The 21876-nt window shown below is 35.5% G+C and overlaps 1 protein-coding gene across 5 annotated transcripts in view; it reads right to left on the bottom strand.

The window, feature by feature from the left end:
- Positions 1-5796: 5796 nt before the first annotated feature.
- Positions 5797-21876, bottom strand: part of LOC149067038 (NIF3-like protein 1) — a 52403-nt gene continuing 36323 nt past the window's right edge. For 4 of the 5 annotated variants that reach the window (XM_089252886.1, XM_089252884.1, XM_089252885.1 and 1 more), the window contains exons 6-8: positions 19706-19820; positions 11107-11245; positions 5797-6153 (exon numbers count right to left, since the gene is read on the bottom strand). In XM_089252886.1, coding sequence (XP_089109012.1) covers positions 5885-6153; positions 11107-11245; positions 19706-19820 — 523 coding nt within the window. In that variant the 3' untranslated portion in view covers positions 5797-5884. The remainder of the gene's footprint in view (positions 6154-11106; positions 11246-19705; positions 19821-21876) is intronic. The other variant, XM_089252888.1, reaches the window with a different exon arrangement.

Below are 21876 nucleotides of genomic sequence, written 5' to 3'. Positions count from 1 at the left end.
AGTTGTTATATCACATAGGCTTTTATGTACCATGATATGTTCCTTCCTAAGCAAAAGGCTTAGGGGAAATACAAACCATATCGAAGGTAACAGACATGGCAACTTCCTGAGATGCTCATTTCATTGAGGGAAAAAAATCTGATGTATGAAACAAACAATGGATATTGCGAAAGCTTTTTTATTGGTAGTTGATATATGAATCAATAGTTAAATATTAAAAAGTAACAACAATTTTTTTTTAATTTTTATACTTAGTAAAAGATAAAGTTAAGATCAGTGTTATTGCATAGCTATCTAACTCATAAGTAGGTCCAGCATATAATTTTATAAATAATTTTCTCAGCTTCTTACCTCCAATCATATTTGAGAATTTAAAACAAAGAATTGTTTTTGAAATTTACTGATATGGCTAAAAACTCTAAATTCTATATTTCCACAGTGAAATATGCACTTTTAACATTGATTTTTGAGGCAATCATCCTGTGCTCATCCTTCAAAGTGATGCTGATGATTATTGTGAATAGGCTCATATAGGATTTTTACTGTATTAATTTCTATAGAGGTTATAAAAAAAACTAAGGCTAGAAAGGTAGGTGGGTATGTTGAAGACTATGTAAGTGAAATTTGTGAGCTCATAAATGATGCTTAGCAAAATCTCAGTGGGTTTTTGTAGGTGGACCTGCACTTTCTATACATTAGGATAACAATTTATACCATTTTTTAACCATGCAAAGAAATTACATTTAGCTGTATAACATTAATTTCTATTTTAAAAGATAACTAAGGCTTAAAACGTAAAGTTGTTTTGCTAATGATGAATGTAAGTGGTATTTTGTATGGTAACAAATCTTGGCAAGTTTTTGCAAGTGGGCCCACCCAGAAAAACCTGCCCAGTTGCCAAACCTGTAAGAAATGGGGCTGGTGACGGAATTTTTTTAAAGACATTTTTTGAGCCCTGCCCCAGTAGTGAATGAAACATTATGCCACAAAAACCACAGTACAGTTATACCTCGGTTAACAAAAGTTTTTCATGATTTTTCTGCCTTAGTTAACAAACATTTTTGTTGATATGGAGGCACATACTAACATAAAACAGCTGCACTGTGAGCTGAATTTTGGTGCCAATCATTAGAATTACTCTTATTTGAGTCCAATTAATTCATGTCCATCTTCAGCATCTCTAATTTTCCTGTAGATTCTCATTTATCTAATTTTGAAGCGGTTCATTTCAGCCTTTAGTCAGTTTTTGTGCTTTTTTATAACGTTTGTTGGTGTTTTAAAAACTTATCTTTACATTTTGGACAACCTGGAACGAATCAAACGATTTTACATAGAAACTATAGGAAGTCATGCTTCGGCTAACGAAAATTATTCCAGATCCCATGATAATGGCGCCCAAGTGGTACAGGGTTAGAAAATAAAAATTTGATTTTTGTAGCAGCAAAAATTTTGTTTTTGTAGCACTTTAAAATTTTGGCAGTAAACAAAAAATACATAACACAGTTTTTATATACATATACTATGTGGTAGCGTATATATATATTATACATTATTCCTTTTTACTTCAAAAAACATTTATCTCAGCTCAGAAGAATGGGGTGTTTCTTCCCCCCCCCCCCCCAAGGTACATAGATATTTCCTTTAGAAGAAATGTTTTTTTAGATTTTTAAACCTGAGATCAGACACCCCTTGATATTTATATATTTTTACATTCTCTACAATATCAACAAATGAGAGGCTAACATACGGTATTCCAGATTTAAAAAATAATTTGAAAATGAGTGTTTTTAACGTTAGTGTTATTACCTTGTAAACTTTGCAATCACTAATTTAAAAAAAAACCACTAAAGAGGCTTGAAATAATCATTAGAAAAGCAATTGTTTGTAAAAGTAATTCTTTTTGCTGCTGATGAAAGTCTAAAAAAAAGTAGTGCTTTTGTTGTCTTTAGTTTCAAGCATTATTGAACGTTTGATCTTGCTTCTTGTACCAGAATTTACACATTTCATATTTAAAATGTATAAGTGTTTCTTTTTGAGTTCGCTCTTGATCATCATCTCAGTTTGATTCAAAATACTTTAAGATTACTTCTTTTTCTGAGTCATTCTTAGAATATTTATTTGAAATTCTCAGAAATTTAACAAAATGATTAAATTAAAAATAATTCAAGTCTATAGTTTTTAAACTATAGAATTAAATTATTTTTGATTTAAACTATAGAATAATAAATAAACTATTAGAAATTTAATAGAATAATTCCATTTTCACAAAAAATTCAATCAGACTACATCTGTTTTCACTCCCTATTTTTAACTGATTTGTGACTGCTCTGTGTAGTTTATTTTCCAGCATCTTTAACAGATTTTCAGTCTCTCATTTTGCTTCCAAGTTTTCTGTTATTCATTCTCTTGATATGCCATTCCCTTTTACGCATTCACCAGCAGATTTAGTGTTAAATGAAAAATGGATCCTAGCTTCTATCGCTCCTCCTGGAACTTTCCATCTTCCCCAAGGGGGCATTAACTCCCATATTGGGAATCACTGGTCTCTCCCCCCCCCCCCATGTATCTCCGCCGATGCGTGGCATATACAAAAATCTGCAAGTTTCCCCCAGATAATTTTACTCATGAAGCTTATATGCCAAAGGGGCACCAGAATGATGTCTTACACAGGTGAGAATTTTGTCTTAAGCCTTCGCTGCTCCATCACATGATTGCACAGGTGCAATTATACATACTTTTAATAAAGGGAACCCGTGAAGAACTATGACCTGGGTGTCCAGAGAAAATAACGACGTAGACAAACCTTATTTCCAGATGTGGAAGCCCCTGGCTGTTGGTATAACTGCTCTATCTCAAAGTACTGTAGCCTGCGTGGGATGATCGTTAAAAAAAGGACAGGTCCAGGGCAATTTATTTCATAGGTTTGTTAGATCATCTCATATTTTATGATAGACTAATGGTTTCTCATAGTATTCAGATCTTGGAAGGGGCAATCACTGTCCTCTGGAACTGTGTGTTTTGGAATCGGCTATAAACTGTAGATCCCGATACAATTAGCCTTGGTATGCAAATAATGATGAGACAAAAATTTTCACTGTAGCTGCGAGGGATGCCTAGCTTGTTACCGTGTAATTTTCATTATCAGAGCGTCTACCACATACCCAAAGAAAAGTTTTGTGAATTTTTGTTTACCTCTGCATGTCTGCCTATAAATAAGCTTTGCTGCAATACCTTACATCAAATACCTTTCATACAAGATATACGGAAGACTGGATGTTGTGAAGATATTTATTATTTGAGATGTTAATTTTTTTTTTTTTAAGGAAGGAAAAAACTCATCTCTGCCTCTACCGGGAGTCGAACTCGAGATTTCCTTCCTTAAAAAAAAAAAATTAACATCTCAAATAATAAATATCTTCACAACATCCAGTCTTCCGTATATCTTGTATTAACAAGTGGAGAGCGACATTCATGTCATAAATACCTTTCAAACCAACCATGGCCATGGTCCAGACAAAGTAATTTTAATGATTGCGCAGCTAGAAACCATTTTCTATTGAACACTAGGCATGAACGTGTAAAAGGAAATGACATATCAAGAGAAAGAATAGTAGAAAATGAATAATAGAAAACTTCGAAGCAAAACGAGAGACTGGAAATCTGTTCAAGATGCTGGAAAATAAAATACATGAAGCAATCACAAATCAGTTAAAAATAGGGAGTGAAAACAGATGTACTGAGATTGAATTTTTTAAGAAAATAAATCAAAGGAGTAGACTTTTTTTTGAAAAATTAGCTGGAAACAGCGATTGAAGGGTTTTTTTTTTGTTCTGTGGATGAGCGGTAATTTGCTTAATTTTATACGTTGTCAGAAGCTTAGGCCCCAAATCCTGGGGGGGGGGGGGGGCGCTCAAGCTAATTATATTTATGGCCCCAAGAAATAAAATTGTGGACAAATGGCGTAAAAGAGAAGTCAGCTTCTATTGTGACACAACTTCAAAGTTTCCTAAGGGAAAATTTTGTTTGTTGCGCAAGATGGTGCAGAATTGAAGAATTTCAGCGTTTTTGTAGCAGCATGTAGCAAATGAGAGAAAAATTGTCAAAATTGTAACAGTATGTAGTAGATGTCGGAAATTGTCAAAATTGTAGCAGATTCTCCACTCCTGAGTGGTAAGATACTCGCCTTCCACTATGAAGGTTACCATCACGGTTCATGGGTTTGAATGTGGGTATAAAACGTCAGAAACAAGTTCTTTACCTACTGAACCTGGGGCGACCACAGATAGATGGGGACTTTATTTCCCACTCAACTCCACTGGTTGGAAATTGCAGTATGGCAATATATGACCAGAGTTGGTGTGCAGTAAAGTAGATTCCATGATTCATCTTCATTAGCCGAGGTATCACTGTACTTGGTTGTGAAAGCCTAGCGACGTTCTCAAGGAAGGGCACAGAGGACTCGCCCTTAATAATCCAGAGTTAGTTTGGAGCATTGCTGAAAAAAAAGATTCAACGTTGCCTAGTGGCTATTTTAATTAATATTTTTAAACAGTTTTGCTTCTGCCAGATAGAGGGGATGTATGATAACTCAACTCATGTATTAGTTACTGATGCATTCACCATTTTAAATATTGTTTGCTAAATTTCAGCTAAGACTTTTGTGAAGAAAATGTTAAATTTCCAGTCTCAAAAAAAAAATTGTTCGGCTGTGGTAAGTTAAACTGCTACTGGTTTTTTTTTTTGTTAATTTGAGATAGAGATGTAAGGCGAGAATATATTCTGAATATAATATTTGAAAAATCTAGAGTATTCTTTTTTCCTGTAATAAAAATTTTGGAAACCTTTAAAGCAGGAGTCTTCAATCCATGGCCTGCGAGCTTAATGTGGACTACTGATCATTTTGAAGAAAATATAGCTACTTACCATAAAAAATAATTAAATTAAAAAAAAAATTGTTAAAAGCACGCTGTTGGTGTCTGTAATGCTTATGGGTAAGGTCGTCTTAAGAACATCATGTGCCCCAGGCTAAGTGATTTTTCTGAGGCCCCAAACTGGCAAATTCTCGAAAATTGTACCATGTGTTAAGATGGCACTGCTTATGGGGAATACCATGGTATGACTTGGTGGCTCGCAAGCTTCATGGGAAGTTTTCATTTGGCCGGCAATACCTGAAAAGCTGAAGACCTCTGCTTGAGAAATTATAAAAAATCCTTTTAGAATGAGATACATTTTTAGAAATAAATTAAAATTAGAAAATAAAACTAGTAGATTGCCAAAGAATGCAACCCTCATCAACATCTTCATTCTGAGAAAAGATACAAAACTGTTATTTTTCCTCATATTACTCATATGTAATTACAAGATGTTCAGATCAATTTAACCATGTTGAATATTCTCCAAAGGAATTTTACATGCCCACTTTTAGACTTTTTTATGTGATAGTCAAAGGGTTTGAAGCCAGGGCATGACAAATCCCAGGTCTCCATGGCGATTAAAAATTGATTTGGGCTCCTAAAATTTCCTATTGTGCAATTACTAGCTCATAAAATATTTAGTTGATGCCAAGATTTTTTTATCTTTCAAGAACTGTGTGAAGCTCTTTTCACATGTAAAAAATAAGGAGTCAAGATAAATCTGTCAATTTTCAAAAAAGTGAAAGTGGGGAAAAAATGAGGGAAAATATGGATGAAACCATTCAAAATTGCTAAACTTCCAAATAAATTAAAAATTAAATCAAGTCGATCATAAACTTTACCCAAATATTATCCAGCCAGAGAAACTAATAAAAAAAACATTTCCTGAAAACAAATGTTTCTTTTAATTAAACAACTCATACATCCAATTTATTCTATATGAAATTATTGAACTTTTATATATATTCAATCTACAATATTTTAACTGGATCCTTATCAGATTTAGCAAGTATCAGTTGCACATCAGGTAGCTTTGGCTGCAACATGTTAATGAGTTTTTTCAGAAAACCTCTTTCAGAGTTGCTGTGCTCGCATAGGATGGCAGTGATTCCTCTGTGGGCTGCATCCAACAAATCATGATGGGACATCTCTCCAGTGATATAAAGCTCAGCTGTAGCAGCAGATGAAAGCACTTTTGATCCAGACCCAGCGCAAACGGCTATCGTAGAAATGTAGGAATCTAAAATGCAGGGACAATAATATTACTAGTTCATAGCAAGTTCTTTTGCAGGAAAGGAATATTTATGGGAAATCATCATGAATAATAACTTACAATGCAGGACCGTAACTAGGCTGGGACAACCCGGGCCTCAGAAAAACATTTACAGTTATTTTGCATAATTTTTCCCTTTTTAAGGGGCCTGAAAGAAAATAACTATCCCGGGGTCTCTAGAAGGTGCGCCACGGAGCATCCATAAGGAGTCAGTATCGATGGGAGAGGTTTCGGGTTTGCTGACTTTTGATGACGGGGAGGTTGAATAATGCATACGTCATCAACCACCCCTTTTAAAAATATGAGGCATTCTTAATAGCATCTTACGGGGTGTACCAAAAATGAGAAGAACCTTTTGCTAGTTTGTGGGTGCCTAAACTAACGTTTTTCCTATTGATAAGTCCTCTATAGAACCACTTTAGTGATCTCTGAATGTCCTGCTGATCCTTCAAGCAGGGCCGTCTTAAGACCATCATGGACTCCCGGCCAAGTGATTTTTCGGATGTCCTACCTACAGAATTCTTGAAAATTTCAATAAGTTCTCATTTTTGCATGGGCGGAGATACGGGGGGGGGGGGGGGGGGTGTCCCCCCCATAGTCAAACGTGGAGTCGACTGATCTAATGTATATATGTGCAGATGAATTAACATCATCATCGTGCCCCCCCCCCCCAGACTTCCAAGGCAATTTCCGCCTATGCATTTTTGTGAGGCCCTCTTCTCATGAAGCTCCTGGGCCGTGCCCAGGTGGGCCCATGCGTTAAGAGACGGCATTGCCTTCAATTGAGCTGGAAATGTGTTCGGGTAACACCACCTATAGAAGGTCTCCGCATGAAGTTCATGACGTCATTGAAGGCCCTTTCACCTATTGCCATTGGATATTGTAGGCTCACGCATGCGATATCTTTACCTTTTTTTGCAGTATAACCAATGGGAATAAGAGAAATGGCCTTCTTTAATGATGTCACGAGTCTCATGTGGAGGCATTCTGTAGGTGGTGTTGGTTCGGGCTGCTTAAGTGTTCTAGAAATGTGTAGTGCTCTGAAACTGTATCGCGCATCACTCAAATGATCTTTAACTATGCCGTTGATCACTTAAATAATCTAGGAATGTCCCGTAGGTAACTTGAGTGATGTAGAACTGAACCGCAGGCTGCTTAAGTGCTCAAAAACTGTGCCACATTCCACATAAGAAATCTCTAAATGTGCCACAGACAACTAAGTGTTCTGGAACTGTGCCGTGGGTCACTCAAGTGATTTGTAGATGTGTCGCGGGTCCCTCAAGTGAACGTGCCACAGACTATTTGAGTGATCTGAAAATGTGTCACGGGCCACTTGAATATTCTGGAATTCTACCACGGGTCACTTAATTGATCTGTAAATGTGCCGCTTAGTTCATTTTCACCAAAATTAGGTTTGCGGTGGAGCACATCAGATATCCCAGCGGGCCATAAGTTTGGCATTTGTGGTTTAAGAGGGTGGGTCATAATGAATTTCTTTAAGAAAAATTGTGTTCTTTTAGCCTTCAAATAGCTTTGAAGTTAACAGAGAAATTGATTACAACAACATGTAAAGGTATTTTCTTCCTAAATTAAATTTGTTTTTAAATATTTTTTGCATCTAAAAAATTTCTTTTGTTTTATCATGGGGGGGGGGGGCATAGTGGGGCTCATCCCCTCCCCACGTAGGTATCTGATTCTTATATGTGTTAGGAGATATGGGGGGGGGGAGTGCTAACAAAATTTTGCTGACAAGGGGAGAGGGGTTAAAAAATGACTAAAAATCTGCTGACGTAATACTTGAACGGCCCCTCATCCTCAATATTTACTTTTTTTTTTTTTCCTTCAAATGAGCAGTTTTTTTACTCCACCCATTTCCTCTGGAATAAATCATTAGAAGGTCCTAAAATTTATCACACTTATTGATTTAGTGTATAACATGAATTCAAATCTTCAACATAAATATTATAATTAAAAATAGTGTGCAAAGCAAAATTCTTACTTCCACATCTGAAAAAAAAACTTGTTTTAAAATTTTTAAAAAACGCATTTATATATGATGCAGGAAAATAAATCAGAGTTCCAAGAAATGACGTTTAAATAATAATCGGAAATTTGCCTGAAAAATATTTCATCTATTAATTCGAAAATGAATCGGTGACGATGCTATAATGAGAAAGCATAAAGAATATTTCGGTTGAAAAAGGAACATGGTTAATACAATCTAATTAAATATGAAGTATTACAATCATTTTTTCATTGAATTTTATTTCCCAGTTAAATACATATTTAAACACATATTGAAATTTTGTTGCAAAAGTTTACTCTAATTTTGCAATATAAGCTAAGGATTCCTAACATTTTTTAATATCTTTCGTAATTAAGCAGAATGTTTGAAATATGTTTTTTCAGTATAGCGTACTTTTTGCATCTTTTTTTGTCCTCTAAATCAGAGGTTCTCCACCTTTTTCGGCTCGTGGAGCCCTTTCTAGTACATAATTTCTATGGTGGAGCCCCGTAGGCATATTTTTTATTTCTTCATCAAAGTTGCTGATTTACTTTTATTATTCAAAAACACATTTAAGATTTTTTTTTTTTTACAATTTAAATTTTTTTTTTATATTTTCCTCGAGTGGCCGCAAAGTGCCTGGAAAAGTTCACACGTAGCCCCAAGTGCTCTGTGGAGCATCGGTTGAGATCGGTTCTCTTTCAAACCCAGGATAAGCATTCTGATGTTTGGATTTGGTTTATCCATTATGGAATGCATGAAAGATAATTTCAGTGGCACGATTTCATGTGGATCCAGCCCCCTTATAACTTCGGTCAATTTATGGTAGAGAAGTAAAGAAGGAAGAGACAGGAAGAAAAACAGAAAAAGAAAGACAAGAAGTGCCTTTGTTTTTGCAAATGTGAAAATGGAATGTGCCGATTTGTCCTCAAATTCCTTATGTGCGGAAATGCGCCGTGCGGAACTGTCTATACACAGCGTAAAAGGAGCGGGTAAAAAACGCTCAAACCAAAATAAATAGCGATTTAAAAATTCATTTTTTTTCGGCATACTTAAAAAAATTGCTTTCAGTGCAAACATTAATATGATTGATGTTTGAATGATGATTGGTGTTGCTCAGCAATACAAGCAGATACGTTCCAGCGTCCCTGTTTCTGTCATTTTGCTTTGGCCTGAGTCAATCTTATAGGATATTGAAATAGTGCTATGAAAAGAAAATTAATTTTAAAATAATTTCAAAAAACATTTCGGGGGGGGGGGGGGGGTTGAAATTTTTATTTACGCATTATCATGCTATGATTATATTGTTGGGGGGGGGGGGTACCTTCTCCTATCCTACTCTTTAGTCCTGCTTTTTCCTAATTTTTTGAGTGGTAGTCCGACATTTTGATCACCAATTTTACCCTGGTCTTTTCTCGTTTAGTTAATAATTTTGAAATAAATTTTTGTTCACAGTAATATCCCATAAAGAAAATGACCCATAAGTGGTTCTTTCCCCCCCCCCCTAAATCTCAAATCAGTGTACAAACTGAAAAGTACTAGTATCTGACAAGTTTTAAACTGATAGTCATACAGGAGATTGGAAACAGTGTTACTGTTCGATTGTGTTGACAGAAATTAATTTTATTTACATGTTTACAGCTTTTCTAGTTTTTCATTGATAATTGAACACAGCTACAGGAATGACCAGTCATTTTTCATGGATTCTGTTTATACATTCCAGCAGCTCGCCATGCAGAAATCAAGGTACTTGTCCAATTTGTTTGGAATTTCGGTGGCAAACTTTTTGTGAGAGATTATCTTAATATCTCTCTCCAATCAACCAAATATTTAATTCTCAATGACAGTTGAACTTGGTTAATTCGAAGCTCAAGAGAACAGCAAAAAAGTTCAAATTACTAATACTTCAAATAATCCAATTCATGCTCATATGATACTACTGCTTAACTGTACAAGTACCTCGTATACATCCCTCTACAGCAGCGGTTCTCAACCGGTGCTCCACGGAGCCCTTGGGGCTCCTTGTGCACTCTCCAGTGGCTTCGCGGCCGCTTCAGGAAAATAAAAAAAAAACAGTAAAATTTAAAAAAATAATTATAAATATTTTTAAATAGCAAAAATAAATCTATGACTTTGAGGAATAATTAAAAAGTTGGTCTATGGGGCTCCGCATAGAATTTTTTACTTAAAAGGGCTCCGCGAGTTAAAAAAGGTTGAGAACCGCTGCTCTACAGAATTTCTATGCATATAAAATAACTAGAATTTCACAAAAACTCGTAATAATTATGCAAAAATGTATTGAATGCTATCAGTTACTATGCCAATGTCTCCTTTGTTACAATTGGTGTTAGTAAACGATCGCAATAACTATATATATATTTCATTTGTAATTTCCATTTCTTTTCTTCTGGATGAATGGTTGATTTCAGAATGGGTTGATTTGAAAAATGAAAGATAAAATTTTCAAGCTTCAACAGTCGAATTTTTGTCGAACATGTCCATAACTTCTGCAAGTAATGGAGAACTCCGTCGCTTTCTTAGATTCGTTTTCATCCTTTTCATGAGAAGATTCACTATGACCTTATTTTGTACCTTGTAACCATATCTATATAAGTTGATTTTATTTCACCATTTTTTTATACAGTTGAACAAGGGTATGTCTCTTGTTTGTAAAAAATGTTGAGCTACACTGATGTTTCAAACAATATACTGTTTGAAACTTGATAGAGAAAAGTTGTTCATTGTGATTAGCTAATCTCTTGGCAATCATATACAATTGACGCTTAGATACTGCAGGCCAGAATGTGACTTGGATGGCTACCTTACAGGGACATACGTTGTTGAGGCACATGCTTAACTAAAGTGAAAACTTACTACCTTCACCAAATATTCATGAATATTAAATGTACGCTCACCCAAAGAGTGTTGATTCCCAAAAGAAACACGAACTTGATCTAGATGCAAGTGCTGCTTAACTAGCTGGATAGCATCTTTGATTGTTAATGGTTTTTGCAATTTGCCTACTCTGCCCATACCACAAGTAGCCAAAAGAGACTGTAAAAAATTGTGATAAAAGCAAATTATAAATTACAAAAAATATAACTATCATATCATTTCTAACATAATTTAATTACACACAGTCATTAATGCGGCCACCAGCTTATTAACAATTTGTGCAGCTTTGTGCTCAGTAAGATGTGGAAGTGACACAATGAGAAGCTGCAAGGTTGTTACATTTATGTAAGAGCCAAGCTAACTAATCCATTTATTAGCTGCTGAAAAGTGCATGGTGAAAGATCTACAGAACATAATTATCAAATTGCGCCCAAATATGCTTGACTGAATGGAGGATTGGCTATGTGCACACTGGTGTGTTTTTTTTCTCCGCCAGTGCGTTTTCAACTGGAGCACATGACGAAATCACTCGGGCATGACTCATACTAGTTGAAAGTCTGCCATTTTTTTAAGAGGAATTCCTCTTCCTTCTGCTCCACCAGATGTGGATTTTCGTCCAATTTCCTTTCATTTTTCTCGAAGATTCAGATTTGTTTTTAAGTTTTTATTTACTTTCTTTTTTTTTTTTTTTATGGCACCAATTCAAATTTTGACATTTTTGAAGACTTCAGACCACATAATTATGAGGTATTATTGATAGGAATTTAAATTGATGATAGTTATAATTACAAAATTAAAAATTAAATAACTTGAAGAATATATTTTTTAGTCCAATTTCATATTAGATCTCAGCCTCTACACGTGACCTTAAAGATCTCATCCTCCACGAAAAAACACATTACCTAACTAACTCTTTACCTCAATACCTTAAAACTAACCCTTCAAAATTTTGGAATTTCCTTCGCCATAAATCAGCTGGCTAATCTTCCTTAAAAATTGATAATATCGACTTTACCACTTACCTTGATATCGCCACAGAATTTAATCTTTTTCGTCAGTTTTTTCCTCTGACCCCACTCCTTCTCAGTACTCCTTTTCCGATTCATTATTTAACAATAGTCCTGTCTTTTTCTCCAAAGCAGGCCTTCTGAACCTTTTAAAAAATCTGAAACCCCACTTGACTGGTCCCGATGGGATCCCAAATCATATTCTTAAATTTAGCGCTGATGAAATATCTATATAATTATCTTTCGATTATCTTCAACGTATCATTAAACACATCAACCTTACCATCTGACTGGAAAATTAATAGGATTATCCCAATTCATAAATCAGGTTCTCTTTCAAATCCTCTTAATTTCATACCCGTCGCTATCACCTCTACCTGCTGCAAGCTTTTTGAGCACATAGTTGCCAAGGAAATCCGCTCACACCTAGATTCAATACACTTCTTTTCCTCAAATCAGCACGGCTTTCGACCATCTTTATCAGTAACTACCCAATTAGATCTTTTCATGCACGGTTTATCAAGCAGTATCGGCAAAAACGTCCAAATGGACGTAATTTTCTTGAATTTCTCTAAAGCTTTTGACAGGGTGCTCCACAATAAACTTCTTCTTAAACTCCAAAACCTTGGCCTATGTGTTCAACTGCTTAAATGGGTGGAAGCCTTCCTCACCAACCGCAGTCAGTTCGTCTCCTTCAAGGACCAGAACTCCCCATTTATCCAAGTTGAGTCTGGCACACCCCAGGGTTCGGTCCTCTCGCCATTATTGTTTTTGATTTACATTAACGATCTCCCAAACTCCATCAATTGTCATATTAGACTCTTTGCAGATGATTGCATTATCTACCACACGGTGCACAACGAATCTGACCAAGCATTTCTCCAAAATAACCTTAACATTGTCCCTCAATTGTGCTTGTCCTGGCAATTACCCCTTAATTCTTCAAAAACAGTTTTTATAAGAATTACTCACAAAAGACTTCCCCTCGTTTCTTCTTACTCAATCAAAAACTCCTTCATCACCGAAATTTCTAGTTATAAATATCTGGGTGTAATTATTTCTGCCGAACTCTGTTGGAATCTCCATGTTGATTACCTCTTTCATAAGTGTCTCCAAAAACTCATTTTTCTTCGTCGGAACCTCAAAAACTCCACCCGTCACCTCAGACATCTCTGCTTCCAAACCTACATCCTTCCTCTACTCTCATATGACTGTGAAATCTGGGACCCCTATACTCTCTCCACTATAGACAAATTAGAATCTTTTCAAAATAAATCTGCTCGCTTCATTCTTAACTGTTGGTCACCCTCTGCCTCTGTCACTGAGCTCAAGCGCCAACTCAATATACAACCGCTTTTTACCCGTAGATATATCTCTCAGTTATCCTTCCTTTTTAAAATTCTCCACAGTCATTTTCATATCGACACCTCGAACCTTCTAACTCCGGCTTCATACTTTTCAAAAAGAACAAAAAGAATTAACCATTCACAAAAATTAAAACCCTTCTTTGCATCCACAGATTGTTTCTAATTTATTTTCTTTCCTCTAACAATAACCGACTGGAACAACCTCCCCTCAAACATTATTGATTGTGAAACAATATCCGATTTTCTTTGTGACATCAATTCATCTCTGTCTAACTTCATCACCGCATTCCCTTCTATAGGCCTCGGCCAACCAATATTGAATAAATAAATAAATATTAGAATGGAAGTTGGTTTTTTTCTCGTATTTAGATGATGTTACGGAGAATTGCTGTGTAATTATTAAATAATTCATGAGCTCTTTGCAGGGCCACCTCGAACGCATGGGCTAATCCAGACATGGCAAGAAGACCTTAGATATGTAGGAGGGCTATTTATGATGATGGGATTTAATGCTATGATTTTTTAAAGCATGTGTGAAATCGGTGTGCCCTTGGAATATCACTTTACCTAGAGGTCAATAGTACTGTTGAAACACTTGACTGTTCCACGTTTGTTAAAACAATTTCATGGAGGCACACAAAAAATACTTAGTCAACTGTAACAATATCACCCTCACCAGATCCCTTCACTAGCGCCTGTTCCTTGCATGGGCAAATAGAATACTTACCCTTCACCCTTAAAAATTTATAGGCCCCCTCAAATTTTACAGTCTTTTATTTATATTTTAAATAAATAAAAGACCCCCCCCCTCCCTTTCCATAGAATATTGCCAAACATAGAATTTCTTTTTAACAGTAATTATGTAAAATAGTTAAACAATTATACTCTATCGCATGCCTATTCAACCTATTGCTCAGGAGTACTACATGCCTCTTCATGAAGTTCATTTGAATTTTTTGATTCATTGGTGAAAGAGAGGTTTCTATAAATTAAAAATATGCTAATGTGCTTCCTGAAGCACCGAAAGTGCTTGATATTCGTGATCACTTTATAAACATCCCAATTTTAACACACTGTACAAATTGCATTCGATGCTTGAAATCATCCCAATTTCAAGAATTTGTATGCCAAACTTGCTGTAAAGGTGCTCTATTTTTGATTATGGGTACAGGCAGCAGTGCTTGCAACTAGAAAAAAGGCTGCCTCAAAGAACATTGTATAAAATCCACCATATATCTGAATATAATATCGTTGTACTGTATTTTATAAACCTATTCATTGTAACAACCAGTATAGGACATTTGTTTCCTTCATTACCAATAATATCATATAACGTGAATTCACACAAATTGTACAATAAATTTGAAATTGAAAAAAAAACAGTGGGAATTCTTGTCCAAGGGCCCAAATTTATGAGGAACAAGCAGTACCCTTCAGAGTAGGTACAGTAGAACTTTGGTTATCCAAACACATCGGGACCAAAGGGTGCTCGGAAAATAGATTATAAAACTAATTTGATAACGCGAAGAAAAAAACATTCAAATTCAGTAACAAATTATAGCCCTCTCCCTGGCAAAACCGTGATAATAACTGTTTTGTTATCAAGAAGACGCACTCCTCCCTCTCGTTAAGGCACACCTATAGGATTAAGATGAATTCATCAGACAAAAAAAAGATGGCAGCTAAATCTGCTCCTATTCATGCATTTGTTTGCTTGTCAATCATTTATAACTACATTAGCTGCACCTGGATCCACCCCCTACTTGAATCTATATCTCAAAGGTACTGTATGTACAATTGTTTGGAAGTGGATTACTGTACAATAGAAGTAATCTATCGAGTTAGGAGATAAGAGGATTAGAATTCCAAGAAAATAACAACTGTTCAGCATCATTGATTATAGAAAACTGAAAATGAGTTAGGTTGAAAAGGTGTTCAGTTGACCAAGTTGTTCGGATAAACTAAGTGCTACTATACCAATAACCTTCATGATTTTCTCAGAAAACTGTACAGTTTAATGTAGATTTTATTTTCCTGAACATTATTACAGCTGCAACCAGAGGCATATGCAGGACCAACCATTAGAGGGGCAAAACAAGTTTAGGGTAGAGCGCACAAGAAAATCTCTTCCAGAGAAATTTTGAGTTAAAATACCGTACTTTCGACAGTTAGTAAGTTTAAAAATTGATTAAAACATATAAAAGAACTTTCTTCAGATTTTTGTATGGAAATATTTTGAATTTTTGATCACCTTGGGGGGGGGGGTGTATATATATATATAAGGGTCACTATACTCTGCTACTTTTTATGATTATGATAAATTTTAATTTAATTTAAAAAAAATTATAAAATTTTCGCTTCTATTACCACAAATTCAGTGCCGATGTATCAATAAACCCTTGAGAAAAATAATACTGCACCGACTATAATTTTTAACAAAAAAACATTATTTAAATATGTATGAAATTGCACTTGGCAATTTAATACAAAATAGAAGGATACAGTTTTATTAATTTCTTTGACTCGATTATGTTTGGGTAAAGTTAGCAAACAACTTGATTTAATTTTTAATTTAGTCTGAAGTTTAGCAATTTTGAATGATTTCATATATATTTTTTGTCTTTTATCACACAATTTTCCCTCATGCTTTTTTACATTTAAATGTGGAAATTATATCCGCTACAACATCAGAATTGAAAGGAAGGTTTTTCCATACAGGTGTAGATAAAAAAAACCATGCCACTTGAGGCAAGCGATAGAGTTCAACAGTAAAATAAAACAAATCAAGATTGACAGTTGAAAGAAGGTGCACCAGTGAGGACATAGCTATTCAGGAACACGGAAGTACTTAGAAGTCTTGGTGATGCTCTTTCTACAATTTTCAGACATTCCAGGGCAAAATGGTAAAGTATATTATAGTGATGTTTTTGAAATCTCATGCATACTAGGAAAAACAATAAAAATGTATCCTATTGATGATGAGTATTCCCCAAAGGTGGTGATATTGCCAAATAAGTTTGGAAGATTCTGGTGCATGTGTGTGTGTTTTTCAAATTCTTTAAGGATAAATGCATAAGCTAGAGATGCGAAGTGAGAATATTCTCCTGGATGTAAAAATTGGAGAATAATCGAAAATATTCATTTTTCTTTTAAATAATTTAAATTTTTTTACTAATTTTGTTTATATTATGAAATATAAATCAGTTTTTATTGCCTGAAACATTTACAACAAAAAATGTTTTGGCATAATCACCCCCCAATGACAACTTTTAGTTTGAGAACATTATCAGAATATTCACTTGGTCATGATCAGAGGTTTTAAAAGTTTGGTTATGAAGATTTTAGAAACCTTTAGATTAAAACCTTAAAAAGTTAGTTAAAATTAGATAAATTTTCAGAAGTTAGTTCAAAGCAAAAAGTAAAACTCAAAGATGATTGATAAAGGAAGCTATTCTTATTATAATCACTTTCTTTTTAAGAAGATACAGAACTGTTGTTTTCTTCAATGTACATACATTTAAATTCTGTATCACTTGTATTTCTTTTAAAAGTTGTGCAATTCTCAGCCATAATGGTTTCATTTTCTTGCTTTTAAACTTTAATATTGTGGGCTTCAAACGTCAATATTCCCATCTTCTTGACAGGAAGATAGACAGGGACAGAGAATATTCTCTGACTACAGGGTGTTTAAAAAAGAATCACCGGATTTGAAATGCGTATATTAAGAAAAATATTGAAGAGAAACTTAATATTAATTTTACGTCACATGGATAATCAAAGTTTTTTTACAAACCAAATTAAAGGTGCTCAATATGTCTATACAGTAGTCAAATTCATCCCAAACTTTTGTGAGCATGCTTGCATCCACTGCTTCCACGGCTGCTGTTATGCGTATCTACAAACACTGAAGTGATGGCCAGAAGAAGAACATTAGCACGCGCTACCTGTTGGCAGCTGTGTGAAACTCTAGATTTCCCCTCTTTCTACCTATACATTATTCTATCGAAACAGATTAAAAGCTGAATAGTTATGATTTTTTTGATACACCCTGTATTATAAATTACTAGAGAATATTCTTATGGAAAATAATAATTGTTCTTCTCAAGTTACTTATAGAGATTATTTATTAGAATGCATGTTATATTAAATATTCTTGAGAATACTCTCTGGAAGGACTATTATAAATAACTTCAGAATAATTCTTATTACTTTTGATAAGAATATTCCCCAGTAATTTGTAAAAATAGTCCTTCCAAGGATATTATATATATTTATATTATAAATAACAGGAGAATATTCTGATCAAGAATAATAGGAATATTCTCAAGTTATTTATAATAGTAGTCGTGTTCCAGAGAATATTCTCCTAAAGATTATTCTAGAGAATTTTACATCTCTATGCATAAGTATAACGATTGAAATTGGTTTCCAGCTGGTTTTCTGTGGTTTCCAAACTTCAAGACTGACAGAATAGGAACAGGTATCCCATTTGAAAAAGTCTCTCCACAGAGAATGGCCAGTCCCTGACATTTCAACCCTAACAATTTAGCCCCTGGTACATTTCGCCACCAGAAATTCTGCCTGCCCTGACCGTCAGTGACCAAGTGAATTCATGAGTTACCATATGAGTGAAAAAGTGAGTGGGTAAGTGACTATATGAGTTATCAAGTGAATCACCATATCAGTGACCAAGTGTGTGACCACATGGTCACTCATACAGATGTTTCCTTGACCAGTCATGCAGTCACTCATTTGATGACTAATATGATCACTTGCACACTCATATAGTCAATCACTCACTTGATCATTCACATGGTCATTCACTTAACCATAGTCACTCACACTCACTTACTCATGCAGTCACTCATGCGGTCAGTAGGCGAAATTTCTGGGAGTGAAATGTCAGAGGAGAAATTTTCATATCCCATTTTTTAAATATACATTTTAAATAGTGATTTATTAATGCAGATAAAATTAATTTATCATACATAGTATTTCATCTTCAGACAATGTAAACTGAAGAGCCCAAAAAACTGGTACAGGCATGCGTATGCAAATAAAGAGATATGGAACCAATCAGAGTACGGCGCTGCGGTCGGCAACACCTATATAACACAACAAGTGTCTGGCATAGTTGTTAGATCGGTTACTGCTGCTACAATGGCAGGTTATCGAGATTTAAGTGAGTTTGAACGTGGTGCTGTAGTCGGCGCACGAGAGATGGGACATAGCATCTCCGAGGTAGCGATGAAATTTGGATTTTCACGTACGACCATTTCACGAGTGTAGCGTGAATATTGGGAATCCGGTAAAAAATTAAATCTACGACATCGCTGTGGCCAGAAAAAGACGATGCAAGAACGGGCCAACGACGACTGACGAGAATCATTAAACGTGACAGACGTGCAACCATTCCACAAATTGCTGCAGATTTTAATGCTGGGCAATCAACAAGTGTCAGCGTGCGACCCATTTAACGAAACATTGATATGGGCTTTCGGAGCCGAAGGCCCACTCGTGTACCCTTGATGACTGCACGACACAAAACTTTACGCCTCGCCTGGGCCCAACAACACAGACATTGGACTGTTGAAGACTGGAAACACATTGCCTGGTCTGACGAGTCTCGGTTCCAATTGCTTCGAGCTGATGGACGTGTACAGGTATGGAGACAACCTCATGAATCCATGGACCCTACATGTCAACAGGGGACTGTTCAAGCTGGTAGAGGCTTTGTGATGGTATGGGGCGTGTGCAGTTGGTGTGATATGGGACCCCTGATATGTCTAGGTACGACTCTGACAGGTGACAGGTACGTAAGCATCCTGTCTGATCACCTGCACCCATTCATGTCCATTGTGCATTCCGACGGACTTGGACAATTTCAACAGGACAATGCGACACCCCACACCTCCAGAATTGCTACAAAGTGGCTCCAGGAACACTCTTCTGACTTTGGACACTTCCGCTGGCCACCTAAATCTCCCAGACATGAACATTATTGAACATATCTGGGATGCCTTGCAACGTGCTGTTCAGAAGAGATCTCCACCCCCTCTTACTCCTACGGATTTATGGACAGCCCTGCAGGATTCATGGTGTCAAACCTCCAGCACTACTTCAGACATTAGTCGAGTCCATGCCACGTCGTGTTGCGGGACTTCTGCGGGCTCGCGGGGGCCCTACACGATATTAGGCAGGTGTACCAGTTTTTTTGGCTCTTCAGTGTATTATGTAACACTCACACTCTGAGATCTTTGAATAGATGGACTTATGCCTTCAGCAGTGAGTAATGGAATCAGCAGCGGCAAACTGGATTCAGGCACCTCAATTTTCAAATTTTTCAAAGCTTCTACTGAACTAAAAACATAAAAATGCAAAATTCAATAGTTCTTATGTAATATAACTTACACTGAAAAAAATTAACTATAAAAGTTCATAATAATGAAAGCTCGCTGTTATAGGAAAATTTTTTGTTTTAACTGACATTATAAGCACATTTTAAATTTTTGAACTTTTGGGTATGAACTTTTTAATTCTTTACCAGAATTCAGGGTTGCAAGGTTTTGGACAATACGCTAAAAACCACGGTAAATACAGTGGTTTTTACCGTACTGTCCAAAACTGCTCAAACCCTCCTATTTATAACTATAAGTGAAAAACTTTGCAATTTGATGAAGAGGTAACTTCTATAATCAAATAATAAACTTTATATTATATAAATTATATTATAATATTAAAATTACATTAAATATAATAAAATTTTGAAATTCAAAACAGTATGTGCAAAGGGGAAAACTGAACTGTCTTGAAATTAAATATTAGATTTATAGAAACATGAAAGATACAAGAATGGGATAGAAATTTGTTACATGAAAATTAGAAAAAGCAATAGATATGTGACTACAGAATGAAATTAAACTTACGTAATAATTGAACACTAATAATCAAGCGCAGCTGCGCCTTTTAACATTCGATAACACATAACTAATTTAGCTGTGTTATCTGTGCCAAGATGATTTCTAAGATGACAAAATTTGAAAATATTCTTTCAATTGATGCATAACTTGGGATGCGAAAATAAAAAAACAATGTGTTAAAGACAGTCTTTTGATAAGCCTTCTTCCAGTGTTTTTCTTATTGCTTTTGTCCCCCATGTGATAGAATTGTAAATGTAGCTTGAATTTATCCGGTGAAATATTAGCTTCTAGCCACTCACATAAGAGCAACAATTTAAATTTAACAAAATCTTTGGGTCTTGAAGTCTTTTATCATCATGTACGAGTAATCAGTGTTTGTGAAATTGTGTTCTGTTAGTCATGTGTAGATGCTACATAGTGACCTCATTTTCTTTGGATATTTTCCTTTATTTATAATTAGTTTTTGAAAATTGAGAATGTAAAATAGAAAGTTCACTGGAAAATTTAAAGAAAAAAGTTTGAAAAGTCAAAATAGAACAATTTGCATTAAATAAACACGACACCATTGACATTTATTCACATCATTATATTGGTATGTAATAAGAAATAATATTTGTTTAGTTTCACAATAATGCAATGACTATTTAACTGTGGCTATGCGTATTTGGTACCTTCAATATAATGTATTTTTTAAAGATAAATGTTTGGACAGATTCGGCAGGGTTTTGGACAAGCAATGTCCTAAATACAGTACCTGCTTCATAATCTTACATGAAAAATAAGATGTCAAGTATAAATGTAGGATTTTTAGTTATAGGTAGATGGCGCTGCGGCACGCAGGGGAATAATCAGTATTGTAAAGATTAGTTTTGGCAACAGTGAGTTTGCAGGGAGAAGTCGGCGGGAAAGGCCACGTTTTTTTTGTTCTGTCTGTGTGTGATCGTCTTGTATGTTTTGTGCGCGTAATAAATGTTTAGAAAATGGAGGCTGTGTGTTTTTCTCTGTGAAGAGCCCACAGAGAAATTGGGGGATCGTCCGGGATCGATGTGAATTCATCAGATTTGGATGTGAGGGCAAATTGTCTTGATTCGAGTTTCCTCTTCAAGTCGTGCTGATTCAAGTGAACCATCCAAGCTTGGAGGTTCGACAATCGCAAGAAGGTTTTGTCTTTGTTGGAGCCTACTCAATTTGAATTCATTGCATTTTGATGTGATGGCGAGTCATCTTGATTCTAGTTTCGTTGGCGGAGCGTGAAGATTCAAGTAAGCCACCTAGGCTCGGAGGTTCGATGAAGGTTTCATCTTCGTGGGAATCAGTCCGACTCAAGATTTCGCGATTAGTTTTATGTTCGCAAGACTGTGCTGAAGATTTCACGACCGGTTTCATGTTCGCGAGACTGCGCTGAAAATTTAACAATTGATTTCATGTTCACAAGACTGTTGAGGATTTCGCGATCAGTTTCGTTTTCACAAGACTGTGCTGGAGATTTCGCGATC

This window comes from Pholcus phalangioides, unplaced genomic scaffold, assembly GCF_987345545.1.
Source record: "Pholcus phalangioides strain wild (caught in Gottingen) unplaced genomic scaffold, Ppha-v1.0 ptg000031l_1, whole genome shotgun sequence".
Taxonomy (NCBI): Eukaryota; Metazoa; Arthropoda; class Arachnida; order Araneae; family Pholcidae; genus Pholcus; species Pholcus phalangioides.
The sequence above is the reverse complement of the archived record's forward strand: the minus strand, read 5'-3'. Positions and strand labels throughout refer to the sequence as shown.